Source organism: Falco rusticolus, chromosome 4 (genome assembly GCF_015220075.1).
Source record: "Falco rusticolus isolate bFalRus1 chromosome 4, bFalRus1.pri, whole genome shotgun sequence".
Taxonomy (NCBI): Eukaryota; Metazoa; Chordata; class Aves; order Falconiformes; family Falconidae; genus Falco; species Falco rusticolus.
Window position 1 is genome coordinate 72,911,767 of NC_051190.1, and position 20,081 is coordinate 72,931,847.

The 20,081-nt window shown below is 37.5% G+C and overlaps 1 protein-coding gene across 8 annotated transcripts in view; it reads left to right on the forward strand.

Moving 5' to 3' along the window:
• The window catches only part of TRDMT1 (tRNA aspartic acid methyltransferase 1), a 29,642-nt gene that overhangs the window by 7,743 nt on the left and 1,818 nt on the right, over window positions 1-20,081 (forward strand). For 2 of the 8 annotated variants that reach the window (XM_037387158.1, XM_037387155.1), the window contains exons 2-9: window positions 1,555-1,664; window positions 4,412-4,483; window positions 8,199-8,264; window positions 9,760-9,829; window positions 10,735-10,818; window positions 11,317-11,687; window positions 15,467-15,524; window positions 16,540-16,669. In XM_037387158.1, the coding sequence (XP_037243055.1) occupies window positions 1,609-1,664; window positions 4,412-4,483; window positions 8,199-8,264; window positions 9,760-9,829; window positions 10,735-10,818; window positions 11,317-11,687; window positions 15,467-15,524; window positions 16,540-16,669 (907 nt within the window). In that variant the 5' untranslated portion in view covers window positions 1,555-1,608. Of the gene's footprint in view, window positions 1-826; window positions 883-1,135; window positions 1,261-1,309; window positions 1,331-1,554; window positions 1,665-3,347; window positions 3,465-4,411; window positions 4,484-8,198; window positions 8,265-9,759; window positions 9,830-10,734; window positions 10,819-11,316; window positions 11,688-15,466; window positions 15,525-16,539; window positions 16,670-20,081 lie in introns of those variants that run through there. The other 6 variants (XM_037387154.1, XM_037387153.1, XM_037387157.1 and 3 more) reach the window with 6 other exon arrangements.

Sequence of the window (20,081 nt, forward strand, 5' to 3'; positions counted from 1 at the left end):
AGGTGTAGTCGTTCTGTTGTCCCCGTGGGTGCACCTGTATTTAATACTTAGTTACAATTTATGGTCAAAATGTCAAGACAGTAACTGCAAATAATTTGTATGTTGACCCTTAATGGGCAACTGTCTGTGTTTTTCTTGTGAAACTCCTTATTGTTCTCTATTGCACCAAGTAAATGCAGGAGAACCAGGTTGATCTTTGTTAAAATGACTGCTACAATCTGTCTAATACCCAGATTTCTCATTCATCTTAGTTTTGAATAAGGTGGCCTTGAAAACCTGAAAAAGAGTAGATGGATGATAACTGTATCACTCAAAATAAAATCCACTGGGGACTTCATAGTTGAGTTTTCATTCTCTCAAACTGTAAATAATTAGGCCACTAGAAGTAGTTCATAAGGTGTCTTGTAAGGTCATTTGTTAGTGTTACTTGAGCATGTTGTCAGACTAGTCAAAGGCATGTAGCTATTTGCCTTATTTATTTTGGTTTGCAAAAATAAAATGAAACGTGGGCAATTAATTTTTTATCTGAGTCTTTGTAATGGTGACTATGATGTAAATTTCCTGGTGGTTGAAACTGGTTTTGTGTATCAGGAAGTATGGTCACTGTTTTCTGCCTGCAACTATAACGGTGACCACAGCTTATCTTCCTGGATAAAAAGCCTGAGGGAAGGTGTTGTGGTTAGTAATAATAAATAGTGTGACATGACGAGCAGTGGATTAAACACTGGATTTTTTATGGTTTTAGCTTCTGTAGAGCTTACTATTCTGTTACTCTATAAATTAACAATTGGTTATTTACATTCTTTTTCGTGTATTTTTCTTTCAGGATTTTAGCTGTCAGTAGATTTGTTAAACTGTGCTCTCTCCTTTTCAATGACATATGTAAGTGTCCAGAAGTACTTCCTTTGATATTGAGAGAAGAGGAGCTGCCAAATTTTGTCCTTCAAACCCTTTGATATTTTGGGGACCTTGAACTCAAAGGGGGCAGCAGCTGGATTCAAGGCCCAAGGTTTTACTGGAATATAAGCACCAGTGTTTTGCAGGCAACTTCTTAAAGTTTTCTTGTGAGAGTAGATATACCTCAAACATATTGGTGCTGTTTTTTCACAATGAGAAGTAGTATATTCCAAAATAACATGTTCAGTTCCTGTAAGTTGTCAGTGGCTGGAGAGGTGCAGGCAGTGGCAGGGGGGCTTGGCAGATTGATTCAGGCTGCGTTCCTGTGGTAGAGACCAACTCGGAGAGACCAGATGAGTGCAGGTGGGAACGTTGTAAAGATGCACCCTCTTTGGAGTTTGTGTGACTGTACCTACAAATTAAGAAGTGCATGGTTAGCTTTTGGTTTTGGATTTATATGAGGAAGGGAAGTACTTGCCATATGATTAGAAAAACGGTGTATTTTTCTTATAAAGTTTTAAAGGTAGCACAGCAGAGTTCAGTCATATAATTTCCCTTTTATTTTTGAGCATAGCTGTAACGCAGCTGAGCAAACGTATTTTTTCCAAGAGCAGTAAAAGAGAAGCTACAGTTTTCAAATTATTTTTTTAACTTTAGAAAGCTGCACATCTGCAGAAGTTGTTGCTGCTGTTGATGTGAACACTCTTGCCAATGAAGTTTATAAGCACAACTTTCCGGGCACGCCATTATGGGCAAAGACAATTGAGGTGAGTAATGAATGTCTTTTTTTACACTAGTCTGGCTTTTCTAGAAATATGTTGTCTTCACTATCCTTGTCAGTAACAAGAGAAACAAAAAAATCTAATTATGTTGTTACGAATATAGCAATTTTATGATAACTTTGATTTCTTGTGTTGTGGTTGCTTGTTGAAGTTAGAGAGATACACTGCAGTCTTTTCCTGAAAGTCTTGACTGCTACATGAAGAAAAGTTATGTGATGTCAACAGGAATGCTTACCAACAGTAAAGGAATGACATATTTAGATTAAAAAAGTATTTTTATGTATTTTGAAAGAATTTAATCAAATTACTTGGAGGCATGTCTTTGTTTTGTAGTTATGGTTGAGCTCAGAAAAACACAGGAAGACATATTACTTGGGACAGTCTTGTGGGTTTTTTGTGGGTTCAATAGATCAAATATTTTAGAAATTCGGTCCCTTTTCTGAATTATTTGAAGAACTAGCTAAAATCAGATTCTGTTTTAGTAATGGAGGGGCAGACTAGGCATGGTTTTTTGCCTGGATTTAGTTAGAAAATACTGTATACCTCTTAATCTTCTTTTACAGCTTTACAACAGGACAGTAAAAAATAATGAATTAGTTTTGAGACACCAGCTTAAATAAGACTTAAATAGGTGGCTAAAGGTTAAATGGCTATTCACCACTCAATAATAACAGACTGAATGATAATCTACAGTTTTATATGGGAAAAGGAGAATGCTTGCATATGTCTCCTTATAGTAGATAAGAGCAGATTACAGTCAGTAAGACCTTCTTTAAATTTATTGGGAAAAAATAGCAGCTTTTGTCTAGTTTCTGTGGGCAGTAATGTTACATTTGCTATATATCCCTCAAAATATGTAAGGCAATGATTTCTTTGGCTTACAGTTACTTGATCATTGTCCTTCTCTCCTCTTGGCCCCTCAATATGCTGTCCTTTTGGTTAAAATTTAGTCTAGGGGAACTTCCACCTGTGTAATTAATTAGTGCAGCAGATCTAATTTTTTCTTCTCTGAACAGAATATGTTTTTGCAGAGTAGAGCTTTCAGCCATATAATATCTGTGAGGGATTTTTACTAGGCAAAAACTAGAATGAAATAAACAGTACAGGATGTGTTGGTAGTGAGCTCCGAAGAATTATACCCCACAGTCTGGACCTATAGAAATTACCATGTTAACACCTGAGCTACTCTTCTGTTTAGATATTTTGTTTTTTGAGAAGATGTAATATTTTTTTCACCTGTTTCGAACATGTTGATTTTGATGATGATGATGATGAACATGTTGTTTTTGATGTACAGAGGCTCTCTAGTTGAATAACATATTTGAGGAGGGATGGGGAGAAATAAGTAGTTAAGCGTTTTGATGTATCTATTGAAGGAACCACTATACACCTATTCTGAAAGAATGAGTACATAAACCCCTCAAGATTATGTATAGATGCTAACATCGTTACCGGTTTTGGTTTATATTCAAAGCAATTAATGCATATTTGCATTGTACAGTTTGCCAAGGTAGAAAAAATTGAATTTATTACGTCAAATGGGAGATTAGGTAGTGTTTTGCTAGATGAAGCATGTAGCGGAAGTAAGAGAGGTAGTTTGATCTGAAAGATGACTTGAGAGTTTCATACAGTTTATGACACTCAACATTCTTCTCTTTCCTTATTCAGGGCATAACACTGAAAGAATTTGACAGATTATCTTTTGATATGATTTTGATGAGTCCTCCCTGTCAGCCATTTACCAGGTAGATACAGCATGCTTTGGAGAAAAGTGCAGTTACTACAGTATGTACTGTTAAAGGAGAAATGTTTTTCAAGAGTAACCCTATGTGTGGTTCATCTGTCTATCTTTCTAAGCAAAAATGTAGCTTTGTTCATCCTGATGTTTGCTGAAGTGGAAGGAATGCAGCGGTCTGAATCTTAAATATTGACTAGCTTCATGAAAAAGTCTGTTGATGGTGATGGAACTGCTTGTGTAAGACAGTATATCTCATTGAATGCTCTAAGATTAAAAAGATCCTTCTAAAGTGGTGTTGACCTATAAAGATGTATTTGTGCAAACCTATGATGTATATAGGAATTATTATTTCAATTTTTTTAAAATTTTTGTAAAACGATGAAAAGAAAAATCTGTGTATGACTAATTTAGAGACATGCTGAAGCTCTTCTACCAAGGCTTCATTCTTTTTTTAAGAGCTAATACAAATACAGATTAGAGGAACATGGGTCTGGAATAGTTATATTATCTTTATTACCTACATGAGCTGTCTGGTTTAATGTTACAAAGTTATTCACATGGGGCTCCATCCTGCAAAATGGTGCGCACTTAGGCTTTAATTCATATAAATGTATTATATTCAATGTAAAATAGTGGGGTATTCCCAGGAACCCAGTGGGGATTTTTTGTCCTTTCAGAGCCAAGTACATTCAAGGGGTTTGGTGGACAAGACCAGAATGCTAAACACTTTGCAGACTGGGGAGTGGATTTTATTACTAAATGCTTCGATTTTAACCTCACTATTAGCTGATGGATTCCAGGGTAGGCTTTCATTCCTTAAAGCATTTCTTAGGACACTCATTCTGTGAGCAGGTCCTCGTATCTGTACACATTGCTTTTGTAGAATCCCTTTTTGAAACTCAACGCAAAAACTGTCAGCATTCTGTAGAAAAATGTAAGTCAAATGTCAGTCTGCTCCAAGTAATACACAGGTGTTTCTTTATTCTTTTTTTAGAATTGGCCTGCAAGGTGATGTATCTGATCCACGGGCAAAAAGCTTTCTCTATATCCTTGATACTCTCCCAAGGTATAAATGAACTTCTGCCTCAGTTCTTAAGCCTCTGTGTAGGTCCTTTATATTTCGGCAAGAGAAGTCATCTCTAGTATTTTACAGGGAGACTTACAAGTATTGTGTTATATTACTTGTTTTCACGTGATCCTGTGTAACTTATGAACACTTGTATTTTACTAATGCCATTATCATCTCATAGTTACTGTATATGCTTTCATTGTTTGGGGGTTTCTTATTATTGGGTGTCTATTTAAACTGTGGCTATATTAGAAATGGAACATTGAGTTAGTTAGTTTCAGTTCAGCATCAAACTTGCACTGACTTTATAGAGAAACAGGAGTAGATAATATAATAGTTTTCTAATGGGCATCATGGAAACATGAAAATTGTTTGAAATACCAGATTAAAAAAACCTTTGATTCAACATTTTGTCAACTTTTGAATAGGCAACGTTGGAAAGTTTAAATATGTTATTGAATGGGCAATATGATACTTCTTCCATCCCCCCTTCTGTTCTTTCTTGAAGTGTCTATTCTGTCTTTTTCATGCTGCTTCTAGATATCTCAGGGCAAATTGTGTGATTTTGGTTAGTAATACTTAAGAATTCAAATAGCACTACATTGTCTGAACAGTGCCCTTGTCTTAATATTGATCTGTCATTTTTGCCTGGTCAAACTTCAGTCCCTAATAAAATAGCCATAATTATTTGTATTGTTTATGCCTTAAATTTTGAAACAGTGGATTTTGCTGACCTAAATTGTTCTTATTGAGATCGTTAAAAATCAGCTCCAAGTAAAGCTTGTAGTCTTTTTTTCGGGAAGAGGTGTGTAGCACTGTAGGAACCCTTCTGGAGGAAGTGGGGCAAGTTGCCCAGGAAGATTATCCAGCAGAAGTTTCTGGTTCTGGATTGAGATGTCCATTGGGCACAGTTGGCATGAGCCTGAGAATTTGCATCAGTTACAATGTACCAGACACTTAACCATTCCTGGCAGTCCTGCTTCTGCTGGAGACTGGGACAGCCGTTCTTTATATATTTCTTGATTTGTTAATCTTGTTCTCAGAATTTCAGGAGGATGGGGGGGGGGGGCGAGGGGGGTTGGTGTTGGTGCTTGCTTGCTTGCTTTCTTGTGCTCTCTCTCACAAATGCTTTTCTACACAGAAGGAAACATACCAACAACAACCTTTCTTTTGAACTGCTGTTGATGCTGGGAGAAAAGGGTCTTCATCCTTCTTCCAGAAAGAACTTTTCAGCAGCCAGCAATATTAAATAGGACTAGCTTTTTGCCCTTGTCATCAGCAGTTAGAGAACACAGACACAGAAGGGCTGAGTGTCTTCACTGGGATCACCCAAGAAATCTGTGGCAGAGAGCACAGAACGCAATACAGATTCTGTAGCCTAGTTAAGTTAGACAATGAAAAGAGAGATGATTATTACTTTCCCGTTTCTAGCAGAGACACAAAAATAGATAACATGGATTTCTGGAAATTGCAAAGGATGTCTTTTCCAGAATGAGGAATGTAACTCAGTCCTCCGGACTGACCTTTCAAAATGATAAATTAAAACCAGCAGATGGTGTGTAAGTCAGTAATTTGTCAGAATAATAGTACCTTCCTTATCCTTAAAGGAATCCTGACTTAAGTATTCCTTTCTGTTAAACTGAGACACAGTTAAGAGGCTGGCTGGTTTTGTGACACTTTTGTGCATTAATATGGAAATGTTGCTTCCTGGTTGCTATGGATTTAGCTGGATAAAGGGCAGAAGCTTTTCCTTCTCAAAACCAAAGCTTTAGACATTACAGGGCATATGTTTTTCGTCATGACTATGCAAAGGAGCTGGGTTTGGCTGTGGTACTTTTATCTCAACACCCCATGAGACCCTCGTGATGTCCCTTATCTCCCTTGGGCAGGTGGTTTCTTGAGGCAGTAATTGCTGTAAGTAGTCTGTAAAATGTTCAAGATGGTGGCTTCTGTAGAGTTTCTCGGTTCCAATAGATTTATGTTTTACCGAGATAGTGCTTGTGTATTTTTTGGATATGACATATTTGCCAGACATTGAGTGTGGAGTATTTCAGCCCAAAAAAGGGAAATTCTTAATATAGGAATTTGCATTCTAATTTGGTACAGCATGCATTCAGTTTATGAGAACGATAAATTTCTCATCCCTTGGCTATTTCTACCTTATGTTCAGCCTTTTATAATGAAATGTTGCTGAAATGAGGCTCGAAGATATTCTGAGAAGAAAGGTATTAGATGGAAAGGACAATTCCAAGATCTGGAAAGACCAGGGAAAACATTGGAGAACACAGCCAGCAAACAAAGTTTGACCCAAGTGGTCTGTTTATCATGTCTAAGCAATAACCCAGGGAAATCTAATGCTAAGAGGTCAGAGTGCTACTTTTACAGGCACATTTGTAATGTTAATACCTGCCAAGTATTTAACATACTCTTTGTGTGGTGATTACTTATCTTGTGATCTGTTGATCCTGCCTGTGCTCTTGCATTTCAGGCTATGCTTTGGATTCATAACTTTAAAAATCTTTTTAAAAAAAGTTTCATAGTAGATGATGATGTTGAGTGTGGGTAGGCACACCAACAGATACATTCTCCATTCCTCTGCAGGGAATTTGGCTGCTGCTGCTTTTTTTGTTAGTGTAGTACTATTTTTTCACTATTAGCTTTAGTATCTTTAAATTTGATGTAGTACCTTGTACATTTTCCAGTTTGTTGTGAAAGCCTTTAGTTCTTTAATACTTCACATGAATGTCTTTAGTTGATGATAGTTAAGAACAGGCTAAAACAAATGCTACTGTGATTTGTACCAGTGGAAGTCCAAAGTCACTTACTGACTTAAATAAGTGCAGAACTGTTGTCTGGTGGCATTAATACCCTGTTTCTGTATTCTGTTCCAAGATCTCAATGTATAACAGACATACTATGTCTACATTAACTTTACTAGAGAATTAATCAGTGCCAGGGGTGTTCGCAGAGACTTGAATCTGAATCTATTCTTCTAAATTTTTAGACTGGTCCCTGGTACAGTTTGGACATGTTCCTTTCTCCAGAGATTTAACATGCTAGTTTTGGAATGAGCCTATTTCCAGACCTCTGCACTGATCTTGCTAAACCTCAGCTCCCTCCCCCCCCTCCATCAAAATGAAAAAGTTAAGTAAAAGTTGAGAATATCTGCAATTTGAGCTCTAAACATGTCATATTTCTTAAAGTAATTAGATGAATGCTGGTTCTATGCTGGTTCTGATGTGTTACCACTAAAGTTGAAGTAACATTTTGACATTGAATTTTGTTTTAGGCACTTTAAAACAAAAGTTTTCTATTCCATGGCTAAATAGTGATGTTTTTTCCCTTGACAATTATCTTTGCTATTACAAACTCAATCTGTTGAATAATAATGTTATGCTTTAGGAAATGAATGTGATAAGCATTTTCAGAAGTATGTGCATGGGGTACGGGAGGGTGCAGCAGTCCATCTGAACTTAAGTGGGTTTTGTTGGTTTTTATGATTACCAGCAAGCTACATTTTTAATTCAGCTGGGAATGATTTGATCTAGGCTACCTTGAAAGTTGAGGTACATTGTTTTTAAGGATGCTAAACTTTAACAGCTGGCATGATTTGGAAATACTTTGATCTTTCTTGTAGCTAAACAAATCTGTGGATGAATATAATGTAGTTTACATCTTGTTACTCTGTTTTGTTTAATTTTTTTCCTTGTAGACTGCAGAAGCTTCCAAAATATCTACTTTTAGAAAATGTTAAAGGATTTGAATCCTCTTCTGCGAGGTAAAGTCTAATTTATGCAAGTTTATTTTTTTAATAAAGGACATTTTCTTTGGAAGGGGAAGGCAAGAGTTTTATTTCCTAGAATTCAAGTTAACAAAATAGGATCAGATAAGATAGCTAGCAGCTGTGCGTTAAAAATACTGTTTTAATTTAGGATTGAAAGTCTTAGGTTGTGAAAGGAACTTGCTAAATAACTATTTATTTCTCTAAGCAGATAACAGGTTGACTCCATTTATTTTATTTGATGATCTTGTGTCTTTTACAAAACATCAATATTAATTTTCAAGGGAAAATAACAGTAGGTATAGCACTTGGAGGTTTTGGGGTTTTATCCATGACAGGAGCTCATGTTATCTTGTGTTAAGTTCATGATACAGTATAGGGGCTTTCTTCAGTACCTTTGTTGAAAACAGATTATCAGTGATTCAGAGTTGCCATCAGATGGTCCAGAGATACAGTATGAAGACTGTATAAAATCTTTGAAATGTAGAAGAGGAAAGTTGTCAGTAAGGTTACCTAATGATAGCAGGAGCATTCTCCTCTCTTGTGGGCAAAGCAGGAGATGAGGTTGCAGTCTTCCTTCTCATTTCTTGCTGGCATAGGGTAGGATCTTTCCATAGCATTCCTTAAAGTACTGAGAGAGTAGCCATGCTGTACATCGTGCTTCTTAATGAATATGGGAGGCAGCTGGCAGTTAGCTCTCACTAGTTAAGCATGCAGCAGTCACTTGAACACTTTGTTGTTGGTGCAGGCTGCAGCTGTAGACCTTGCGATTCCCTAGGCTATGCCTTGCTGGCCAGTGTTCGAAACAAGCTGTAGTTCAGGAACACCCCAGTCAGAACGCTTGATTTCTCTTACGACACTTGGGATGCAGTGTCACATACCAGGTACAGGTCACAGCTCCTGCTTTTTGCATAGTTCGAGCATGGAATAGGAAAGAAAAGACAAGTCTTTTTAAGATTGCCATTTCAATGATTTTTCAGTTCTTTATGAAGTACAGTCCTACCACACTGTTATATCAAAGCCACCAATTTTTGTCATCTGTTGTTAGCCCTTTTGTTAGACTTAGCTGATGCCATGTATGTGAACAGAGTAAAGTAGTGAGCTATTTGTAGTGGGTTTAATCTCCTGTTTTATAATTCACAATTAAGAGAATGTCTTGCCCTCTGATTATTTTCCTTGTTGACACACTATAAATACTCTCCTAAGAGATGGGATATTCTTTGAAGGGGTGTTTTGAAGTAGGTATGAGATACCTGTGAATGTGTAATAGTAGTTTTTGGTTATAGTAACACTGAACTTTGTTTATTGTCTCCTCAAGTTCAGAAATCGATGACTTCATATTTGTAATTCCCTGTCCAATTCTTTCTCATAGAATGTGCTGAGTGTCTTGATACCTGAGGTATTGCAGTTAATGTGTTTTTATTTAGGATAAAAAAAGGGCCTAAAGGTTGTATGAAGGGAGTAATTGCATTTTGATTCTTTTCACTGCCAGAAATGAACTTCTGCGAACACTAGCAACATGTGGTTTTAAATGTCAAGAATTTCTCTTGTCTCCGACTTGTGTGAGTACTGAAATTGCTCTAATATTATTTAACTGTTCAAACTGCACTGAGCCCAAGAACATTTGAAAATGATCAATTTTATTAAAGAGAGTCACCCCCAGGACTGAAGATACTCTTGAATGAGAAAGCCATGTGGCATGACTTCTGATTTTTCATCAGTATACTGACGTAATCATACTGCTGTTCAGACCTTAGTCCCCTGTTGCTTTGCTACTACTTGATATTTTTTAAGGCAGCATGAATTTACACCGTGAGGAGGAAGGTGGTTTTCCCTGCAGGAGCCTCAGAAGTGCTGATGCCTGTGAATTTCCCAGCACAGAAAATGTCTGTGTTATTTGTGGGAGGAGGGGCTTTGTTTGCATGTTTCCCTGGCAACTGAAAAAAAAAAAAGGGTTGTGAGAGATTTCAGGTTGTGCAAGACTAAATAGAATCAATGAAATACTTGATGTACTTCCGAGAGAAGCTGATAGAGAGAACCTTAAAAACCAGTTGTGGTGCATTTGTTTTGGTTAGATGTCTTGTAATGCCTTGTTCAAAAAGTCAAGGAGACACCGTTTTGCATTTCTGTAGAAAACAGGTGGTACCTGTCCCAAGAAATTGTGATGCATGTAACTTTTCTTCTTACCTCATACAAGAGTTCTTTTACATTCCTGTTTGTTTACAGAGAAAGTCAAATCCATGAGGTGCAAAGAATAATTGCCACTTGTTTCCTTGAAAGTATGGAAGTTAGAAGTATTTAGGTATTACCAATTAATACTGCTATCTCCAAAGTCACAAAATATATTAGTGTCTTAGTTCTGTTATTTTATGTAATGGCAGATTACTGTATGATGCTAATAGACTACATTTTCTCTCTTTATGACGTGGGCACCTAAAGGCTAAAGGCTTGTGTGTTTTGCTTACAGCTTGGCATTCCCAATTCTAGGCTGCGATATTTTCTAATTGCAAGGCTTCACCAAGAACCATTTTCCTTTCAAGCTCCTGGTCAGGTGAGTCTGTTAGTATTACTTGAATTTGCTTTGTTTCATGAAGGTTTAGGTTTAAATTTTCAGTTTAGTGGTGTGTATTGATGGATGGAGAGAGGGATAAGTGATACCAACAGAAAGGTTAAGTTCTGTCTCTTTTTTCAGCCTGGATGCTGAGTTTTCTAAGGGTTGAGATGCATGTCAGTAGTTTAGATGGCTTTATACAGTTGGGGAACAGTAGCTGATAGTGGGCTAGAAAACAACTCATTCTGCTCCTTTTTCATGCCCTTGGGAAGGCATTTTTGCAAAGGCAATTATTTGTGGTTGTTCCTGATGTCGCTGCTGGTAGGTCAGCAAATCTTAATGCCAATATTTTTTGAAACCTTCATGAAAATAACATCAGATGGTTACTTGCTTTATTCTGAGCATCTCTTGAAGGAATTTTACTCACTGCAGTGTCAGCTGTCAGGTTGCTTATCCAGTGCAGTTCTTTATTTTTTTTTCCTTACAATTTCTTCTTAGATATTGACAAGATTCCCACATCACGATCTAGAAGACTTATGCAAGGACAAAGTCACTGACAAAGTAGATGAAGTTAGTCCTTCCTTGTCTTCTGAAGAGAAGAATCTGGATCCAAATATTGGTCCTGATTGCAGCAGCAAGAAGAGTTTACCAAAAGGGACCTTTCTTTTTAAACTTGAAACAGCAGAAGAAATGGAAAGGAAACGTGATCAAGACAATGATTCTTCTATTCAAATGCTAAAAGATTTCTTGGAGGAGGGAAATGAAGAAATGAGCCAATATTTCTTACCACCGAAGTCCTTATTGCGCTATGCCTTCTTGTTAGACATTGTTAAACCCACCTCCCGGAGATCCACGTGCTTCACAAAAGGGTAAGATGCAAAGACAATGTCTTGCTGAATCACGTCTGGAAATTTTAAGTGTATTTTTGCTTATGTCCTATAAAAACGAAGAGGGAAGATTCATAAAAACAACCCAGGCCTCTGAAAAAAACCTCCTTATATAGTGTGCTTCGTGGTCCAGTGGCATGCCAGCATGAGAGACTGTTCTGCCAGACATCATGTGCCCACTCCAAAAAGGCATTCACAAAAGACAGTGCCATTTGTTGTTGACCTTCACAGAAGCTTAATTACCCCTGCGGAAATACGGTTCCAGTAGACCTCTGTAGTACTGATTCATTAATGAATTTCTTTATATTGCTCAATGAAGTTACAAAGTGTCATGCATGACAGATCCATTCCTCATTAAAACTGTCTTCATTGTACATTTTATTGATTTCTTGGATTTTTCAGCTGTGTAGGTCAGAATAGCTGTGGATCAGCCATATGCCATAAAACCAGTTAGGTTGCTGCATTGCAAGTCATGTATGTGATGGAGTAGAACATCAGTCCTTTTCTGTCTAGTAGTTTTCTGATGTGTGCCTTGCAATTTTACATTTGACTGCCGGAGGTTGGCGAGTGTTCTGAAATGCCACAGACAATTGGTCAGGAGCTTTTCCACTGAATGCATTTGTATTGGAAAATGCCAGTTGGAGCCTGAAAGTTTGTGGGAAATGTTAATATTGGTGAATTTTTCAAATTAGATTATTTTTTTTTTAGAATTCTCAGAATGTTTCAGTAAAATGGCTTTATTGATGAGTTAAAGCTAATCATAACTTTTTTAATTAGTAGAAATTAGACTGCCAGATAGAGTTCCTTCAGAATTTGTGATTTTTTAACTATTTGACAATAAAAAAGCTGAGAAGAGAAAGAATTTCAGAAGTTCAAAATTTGTGCAAAAGGAAAGCTCTTTCCCCAGTTTCTTGCTGACATAAGCCTTTTCTGCCCTCACTTTTTTGAATTGTGGGAGTCAGCATCTTGTGGGATCTGTTTCTTAATGAGAACAGTCAAATAAAAGCCTTGGGCCAGAATGATCTCTTATGTAGCTCATGTATGGCTTAAGTGTCATCAAAAATAAATTGGCCCCTTGTGGTTTCACTAGAATACGTCATGGTAGTTTGTGGTTATTTTTATCAAAATCACACTGAAGGAGGCTCCTGAGTAGCTGATATGAAGTCTTTATATTTAGTGGTGGGAAATCTGACACGGAGTGTGACTGTTGCTGTTCTGCTGATGTGGAAGAAGCCAGGCCAGATGGTTATGGTAGTTCTTCTTGGCTCAAAATGTAGGAATCTGATTTGCTGTCTTTGTTCCCTTTTTAAAGAGCCTTTGGGCAGGAAGGCTTCTAACATTGTTCTCAATGTGGTCATATAAGTTATAGCTCTCCATTAAGACAAGGGTTATAATTATATCGCAGGCTTCATCCAAGTCACTTTCAGAGGTAAAGAATAAGTTACTGCTGTTCTGGGAGTTATGTTTTTAGGTTTCTCTGAAGCGTGAGATCTAGTAAAGAGGACCCTGGATAGAGCAGAACAGCACTCTGATACAGACAGTCCCTCTTCTGAGGTTCCTGTCTGGTGTCTTTCTTTTAAGTCATACTGACTATCAGCTTTGAGACTGGGAGAAAAATTTTTCCTCAGGTCTGATTGGTTTTCAGGTATTTCCAGCAAGGTTTGTGTGATGAGGATAATCTGCGTATGCCTTCTCCAGTCCTTGCTAATTTAGGGACCTCAAACACTTGATATTTCATCAGTGTTTTTTGCCTTTCTGCCTTTGTCATATCAGTATGTCTTCTGAAAGGCTTTGGTGGAGTATAGGGCAAAATGTAATGGCCTGTGATGTGTGAGATATCAAGCAGATGATCCTGTGTTCCCTTCTGACCTTGGACTCCTTGGCAATTGGAAAATGATTGTGGAATTCCTTGGGACTACAAACACTGTGGTTTCTCTTAGGAATATGTTTGTGGTGATTGAAGTTGCCCATTTTAAAGGACAGAGAAAATGAAAACTACTTCTTCAGATGTAATAATTTTGGACTGACTTGTAAATTGTTGATATGCGATTGACAAGAGAAGCAATACCTTCTAAAATACTTTAATATTAGTTATATTAGTTACAGGAACACTCTGTAGCATTGCGGAAATTAACTGTTTGTTAGTCGTGATATAGGACACAATATACCCAGAAATAATGTTATGTGTGTGAAATATAAAAGTTTTTTTGAAAGCCGACAGAAATAAGGATGGGGGGGAAGTCTTGAGTCAGATGAAAATTGAACACTGTAATTTAGTAAGCCAACTTATTTCATTAAAACTGGTAATGAAATGTCAGAAAATCAATGCATCATTTTTTACTGTGGCAAAAATTCCTGGTTTTAATTATGTTCTGAGTCTAAGGTATGAATTTTAATTTTTCTGTAGTCAGCAGCTGCAATAAGAATTAATAACAATTCAGTTAATGTTGGCCATCTACCCACATTTGTGTTAAAAACCCAACACCACCCCCACTGGCTCCCAAACCACTTTTACACTAACTAGATTTTTTTTTTTTGGGGGGGGGGGGGGGGGGGCGGGGAGTTCTGTACTTTAGTGCCAAGATTCTTTACTTTAAAATACCACTTTGAAATTTGTCTTTATTTTGGCTCGGATATATTAATCTGAAATATGATCAGATGCTATATAAGATCAGGATTCCTCAATGCTATGTGTGTTACATTGTTAAACTTGTTAGGAATTTTCTGAATGCAACTAACCAATTAAGGGTGGTATATTTACAACACAGTTCAATTCCATGTGTTTTTAATCTGCATCAGTGTTTAGGGCCTTTTGTTCTGATCCTAAGGAAGATTTGCAAGCACTTTATTTTAAAACAAGTGTTGCTGTCACTGACATTGGCAGAACTACTCATAAGCTTTTCCAAATGAAGAAGAAATGCTCGAGATTGAAACATGCTGGGTCATTGTGTCTGTCCTGAAGGGGGGGTATTCTGTTATTTATTGTGGAATTAGAAAGGCTTGAAACAAAAATTGTTCCAGTGTCTTGCTCTAAAATGGGCCGAAGTAGAGCAAAAGACTTCTGTAATTGTCTTTACAGATGTGCAGATAAAACTAGAGAATAGCACCTGTTAATGATTGCAGACCATATCTGTCTAATGTGGGGGATCTTCTGAAGTTCTTCCACAGTGCAAAAGCCTTCTGTTTGCTTGACTCAGTCTCTTTGTGTTCAGGATGTTCAAACACTAGCACAGTTAGACCATCGGAGCATGTTTCTGAAAGCCTGTAATTACATTTAAATGGTAACCTGGAAGAGACTACAGAGTAAATATGTTGCTAAGCAGCCAACCACAAAGCATCCAGGAAAGCTATCATATGGTTTTAGAATGTAAGTTTGCTTACTGTTTAGTTGGATTTAATTTTTTTCTTTCTGTTGGACTGCTCTGCATAGATGCCTGGTCATCCCCCATCCGTTCCCTCTGGAAAATCCACAAGCAACCGAAAGTTAAATCTGACTGAACAACTTTGTTCCTAATGGAGAGACAATTTGAACTCTTAGGACCATTTGGCCTTTGACACATTTTGCCTTAATTGGTTTGTGCAGTGTAGGTGGCCCTTTCTGATGATGCTATGCTTGAATTCCTCGGGCTTGTGTAGTAGCCTAGTTGCCTTATATAAGGCTGTTGGTGTGGATAGTAACCTCCCTGCGTCTTTGCAGTTGTCAGTACTATGAGGTTTGATGAAAAAATTAATTTAAGATTGTTTCTGTTGTTGTTGTTAAGGTATGGACACTATGTGGAAGGGACAGGCTCAGTTCTGCAGACAGCAGTAGATGTACAGGTAAGAATGTGTAGACTAACATATGAGAATGACTTGTTTTAAAACTGATATGAGACTTGTTTTAAAACTTGTTTTTTCCTGTCTTCTGCTTTTTTGCTCTGAATATTGTAACAAGCTTTTAAAGCTACATTTTATGGCAACCAAGTTTCCAATTGATTTACTTTGTGTTCCTAAACAACAGTTTATTTAGATCAAAATTGTATGTATGGCTCTGTGTGTAGAATATGAGTTGCTATTACTGTTATCTGTCATGTGATACAGAGGTTTCACAGGGTTATGTGAAAACATTAAAAATTATTAATTCTATGGATAGACTATATAGAATACAGTGTCATGAATCTAGGGCCATTTTTTATACACAGATGGTCCACTAAATACTGTCATATGTATAGCATGTTTTAATTTCAATAGTATTATTTATCTGGGAAGACACAGTATTTTGTGAAGTTCTACTGTTGATACTGAGTTCACCACAAAGTGGTATTTAGGCATTGGGAAAGGTAATAATGTGTCAGTGAATCAGATATTTTTTCACGAGGCCTGTTTTGTACGCAGGCATTTCCTCCAGCACTTCGGTGCTGTTCACTAAAATTATATAGCATTTCTGAGCATAAGAAGAATGCAGCCTTGGAATTCAGGATAATCTCAAAGTAACTATTAAAACAGCTGTATCCATACAGTTTAATTTGTGTGGAGGGTCTGCTATTGACTTATATTGTCACTATCCTGTCATAAACAGATGTTTATAGTCCTTCGATTGCCTCATTACCTAGTGGTATAGCTTGTAACTGGAGGAAGAAGTGATGAATGCCCTCATGGCAACGCTGATTTCTTTCTTGCAAGTCCATGTATTGAGTTGTTGGCTGCAAAAAACCACCACTGATTATACTTTCAAGGAAAACGTGCTATTGTCTTTGTCACTGTGATAATTGAAAGAAATAGTCTGTTAAGATGTGACTTAAATTTTACATATTTGGCCTGCGTTGGTGACACCTGTTCTGGATATTCTTCATAGCTCGAATCAGTGTTTAAGCATATTGAGGAGTTACCAGAAGAAGAGAAGCTTATGAAATTGTCAACACTAAAACTGAGGTACTTTACCCCAAGAGAAATAGCAAATCTTCACGGATTCCCTCTGGAATTTGGTATGTGCTGGAAAGTACCCATTTTTACATAATTCTTCAGAAATGCCTGTGTATTTGGGGTTGGTTTTTTTTGTTTTGTTTTGTTTTTTTACTGGGGACTAATTCATGCTTTTTATGTTGCAGTGTGTGTTTTTGTTTTGTTTTTTTCCTGGACCAAAACTGAACCAATTCTTACCGATTCTGGTTATTTGGCTAACTCTGAACTTCTCTGAATTTCGGCTAGTTTTTTATATTTTGTAAGAGCCATCTTCTGTGGTTAGGTTTGTCTTCATAAACTAAAAAAAAAAAAAAGTTTTGGCATGAGAATGTTCTATTACTGAATGGCAATGAAGGAGTACATTTGTTTAAACTATTCACGCAGCAGCCAACATTACTCACAACTGTGGTAAGTCAATATATCCTGCCAGTTCAGGAGGTCTGTTAGTGGTTCTCAGTGTTTGAGCTGCTTGCTTTCTCCCTTCCACACATTTGCAGCTGCTGACAGAAAGGGAATTTCAGAAGTTACAGATACTTCTTTGTTCAGGATTAATCAAACTCTTCAGTTAATGACCTTTAATCATCTCTGTTTTCTAGAAGAGGCAGTCCTAGCTCTTGGTCAGTTACTTAATTTTCTAACTTTTTGTGAAGAAAAAGGAGTCAAGGAGCAAGACTCGGTGCATTGGACACAAGTCAACCAGAATTAAGCCTAAAATAAATTCACTAGACTTCCCTTGTAAAGAAAGGCAGCCAAGAAAGTGTAACTGTTAGTACCTGCTAAGGAGCTTGGCCTGCTGCTGTCACAACAGATCATTTTATTGTCTCGGCAACACAGGTATCCACAGATTAAGACACCATGGACTTTGAGTAATTTGTTATATTTTTGTTTGACTTCCTCAGTGACTTAGAGTTCTGAGTACTAATAGTTGAGATATATATATATATATAATAGTATCTGTATTTTTAATAGTTCGTATATATTTATTTGTTTTGAAGTTTTAGTTTTTCTCATTTATTACTTAATGTTATATTCAAAATTACTACATTTAAAGAACATTATAAAGTTTACAAAGTCAAGCATTGGTGTTGCCAGCACTAAGCTTACTTGATCAAGAGTATTTGCAGGAATGTGCTGTGTTAAGCCACGTGCCAACATGCAGGATTTTTTCATAGCTTTTAATGAATTTGTTCTTTTTGCAGACAGCCTTTTTCTTAGCACAATTCTGTTCTGTATTGATGTAGGCTAATGTAAAGAAACTTGAGCTGAACAGGGGTAGATTTGGCTTGTATAGGTTTATCATGCTGTTTAAGATTTCTTTTGAGCACAGAATTGCCCATTCTCTCCCCGCCACGCCCCCGCCCCCCCCCCAGTGTGAAATCAGTCATGACAACATCACTGAGAGGTGTCGTAGGGCTAATATTGCTTATATTTTACAGAGGGAGAATCAAGACAATGGAGAAAGTTGTTTGGAAGTCTCTATTAGGGGTGATCAGTTTGTGAAACCTGACCTTTACTATTTCAGAGTGCTTGGAATGATGCCATGTTTTCTCTGTTAGGAGCTCATCTTCAGGGACAGCTATAAGGTTCAACAGTGCTGCAAGCCTGAACTGAACTCTCAAGACAAGTCAGGCTTCTGAATTTGAGGAGCATCCAGATCATCACCATCTACAAAATGCTCATTTAGTGAACTTGTCTTTTGTCACCAGGGAACTGTGAGGGAAGGACAGGGACAGATTCCACCTCTGAGGGTAGTACTCTTCTGCCTTTATCATGGGACCTTCTTTACAGTTCTTGCAGTTCCCTGCCTTGCTATACTACTTTTCCAACTTTCACAACACAAAACAAGTCTCTCATCCAGTGACTTCCGTTCACATACTCCTGATTCACAGGCAGAACAAGCTTTTCCCAGTGCACTGAGTCATGTCTAACTTTTTTTTTTTTTCTCCTTGTACTAAGGCATTTCCCCCTTTGTACTTAAAAAAGCGTTACTCAGCTCTAGGCTGATTGAAATCTTTGGTGAGTTTAGTTACTATAATCTCTGTTTCTTCTGAGGATTTTGATCTATGGGGTTTTTTTGAAGGTTGCTATATTTATGGCTACAGCAAAGGGTGTCTCCCTGATAGCATTCTCCACAGTAACGACTTGAAATTTAACATGGAAATGTGATATTTTCAGAGAGAAATATGCTGTAATTTCTGTAGCAACAGTAACATTTGGGCTGAAATTTTCAACAACAGAAAGATTGGAGATGTACCCCCAGCAAATATTTTGTTTGCCCAAGAAGCTAAATAATGAGAAAACTGTAAGCTGAAAACGAAGTGAAAAGAATGTCAGGAAGCTTTGTAACGGATGCTGTTACTAGCTGCAGCTACAGTATTATCAGAGGAAACATGATTGTGTCTAAAAGGGTCTGTATTTTAACAGATTGGCGGTCTTTCCAGTGCCTGAGATCCAGAGTGAAAATCATTGTTCTTAACAGATTTATTTGTGCTTTTAACATCTAAATGTATGAATAGTAATTGCACTACAGGTCAATGAAATACTGCAGTCATTTGTCTTAGTTACTACTGTGGGTCCCACAGCAATATCATTAAAAGTGATCAGAGGGCTCTTGCACCTGCGACCTGCTTTCATGAGGGTGATGTCAGGATGACTTCTCCATTTTGCCTGTTAGTGATGTATGTAAGCTATTAGGAAACAAATGGCAGCCTAGTGGAACGCCAGCACAATGTGGTAGTGTGTGTTGCCAAGACCGCAACATCATCAGGTAGCATGTGTGACCTAAACGGTAACAGTGAGAGCTGTGCAGCAAGTGCCAGTGTACTATGAGTTTTTAAAGCTGTCCTTCTGATGTAGGCTACTCTTGAGCCAAGAAGTTAGAAGATGCAAGATACCAGGCAGATGGATGGCACTTGGGATAAAGGAAACAGTAAGCCCTGAAAATTAATTCAGGCCTTCAGTTGCCAAGAGGCAGAAGGAAAAACTGAATTCCTCAGGGTTCAGATAAGCTTCTTGGATTCTTAGTGCATGTGTGTATGTGCATAAATACATATTTATTTTTATATACTCTTTTAAAATTTATAGATTGTGTACCTTATTCGGTGATGTAATATGAAAACTCCATCTGAAGAAGTGTTTGTGGAGTGCAAGTGATTGTTCCAACGAGAGAAGAATAGTTGCCCAAATCTGAGTGCCAGAAAGCTGGGCAGAGTGGATGAAGCTGGGAGAAGATGTGTTTACCAAAGCAGTCCACATTTGAGGCATTAGTAATTGGCAGAGAAGGATGGAACAACTCCTCCCAGACACCACCTCCTCAGCTTTCCACCCTTGGCTCAGCAACTGTCCAGCCGTGTTCTCTCCTGAGCTCTCCCTGGAAGAGGGTTTTTTCTGAAGTGCTGTGAAAATTTCAGAGCATATATATCACTACTTGCACGC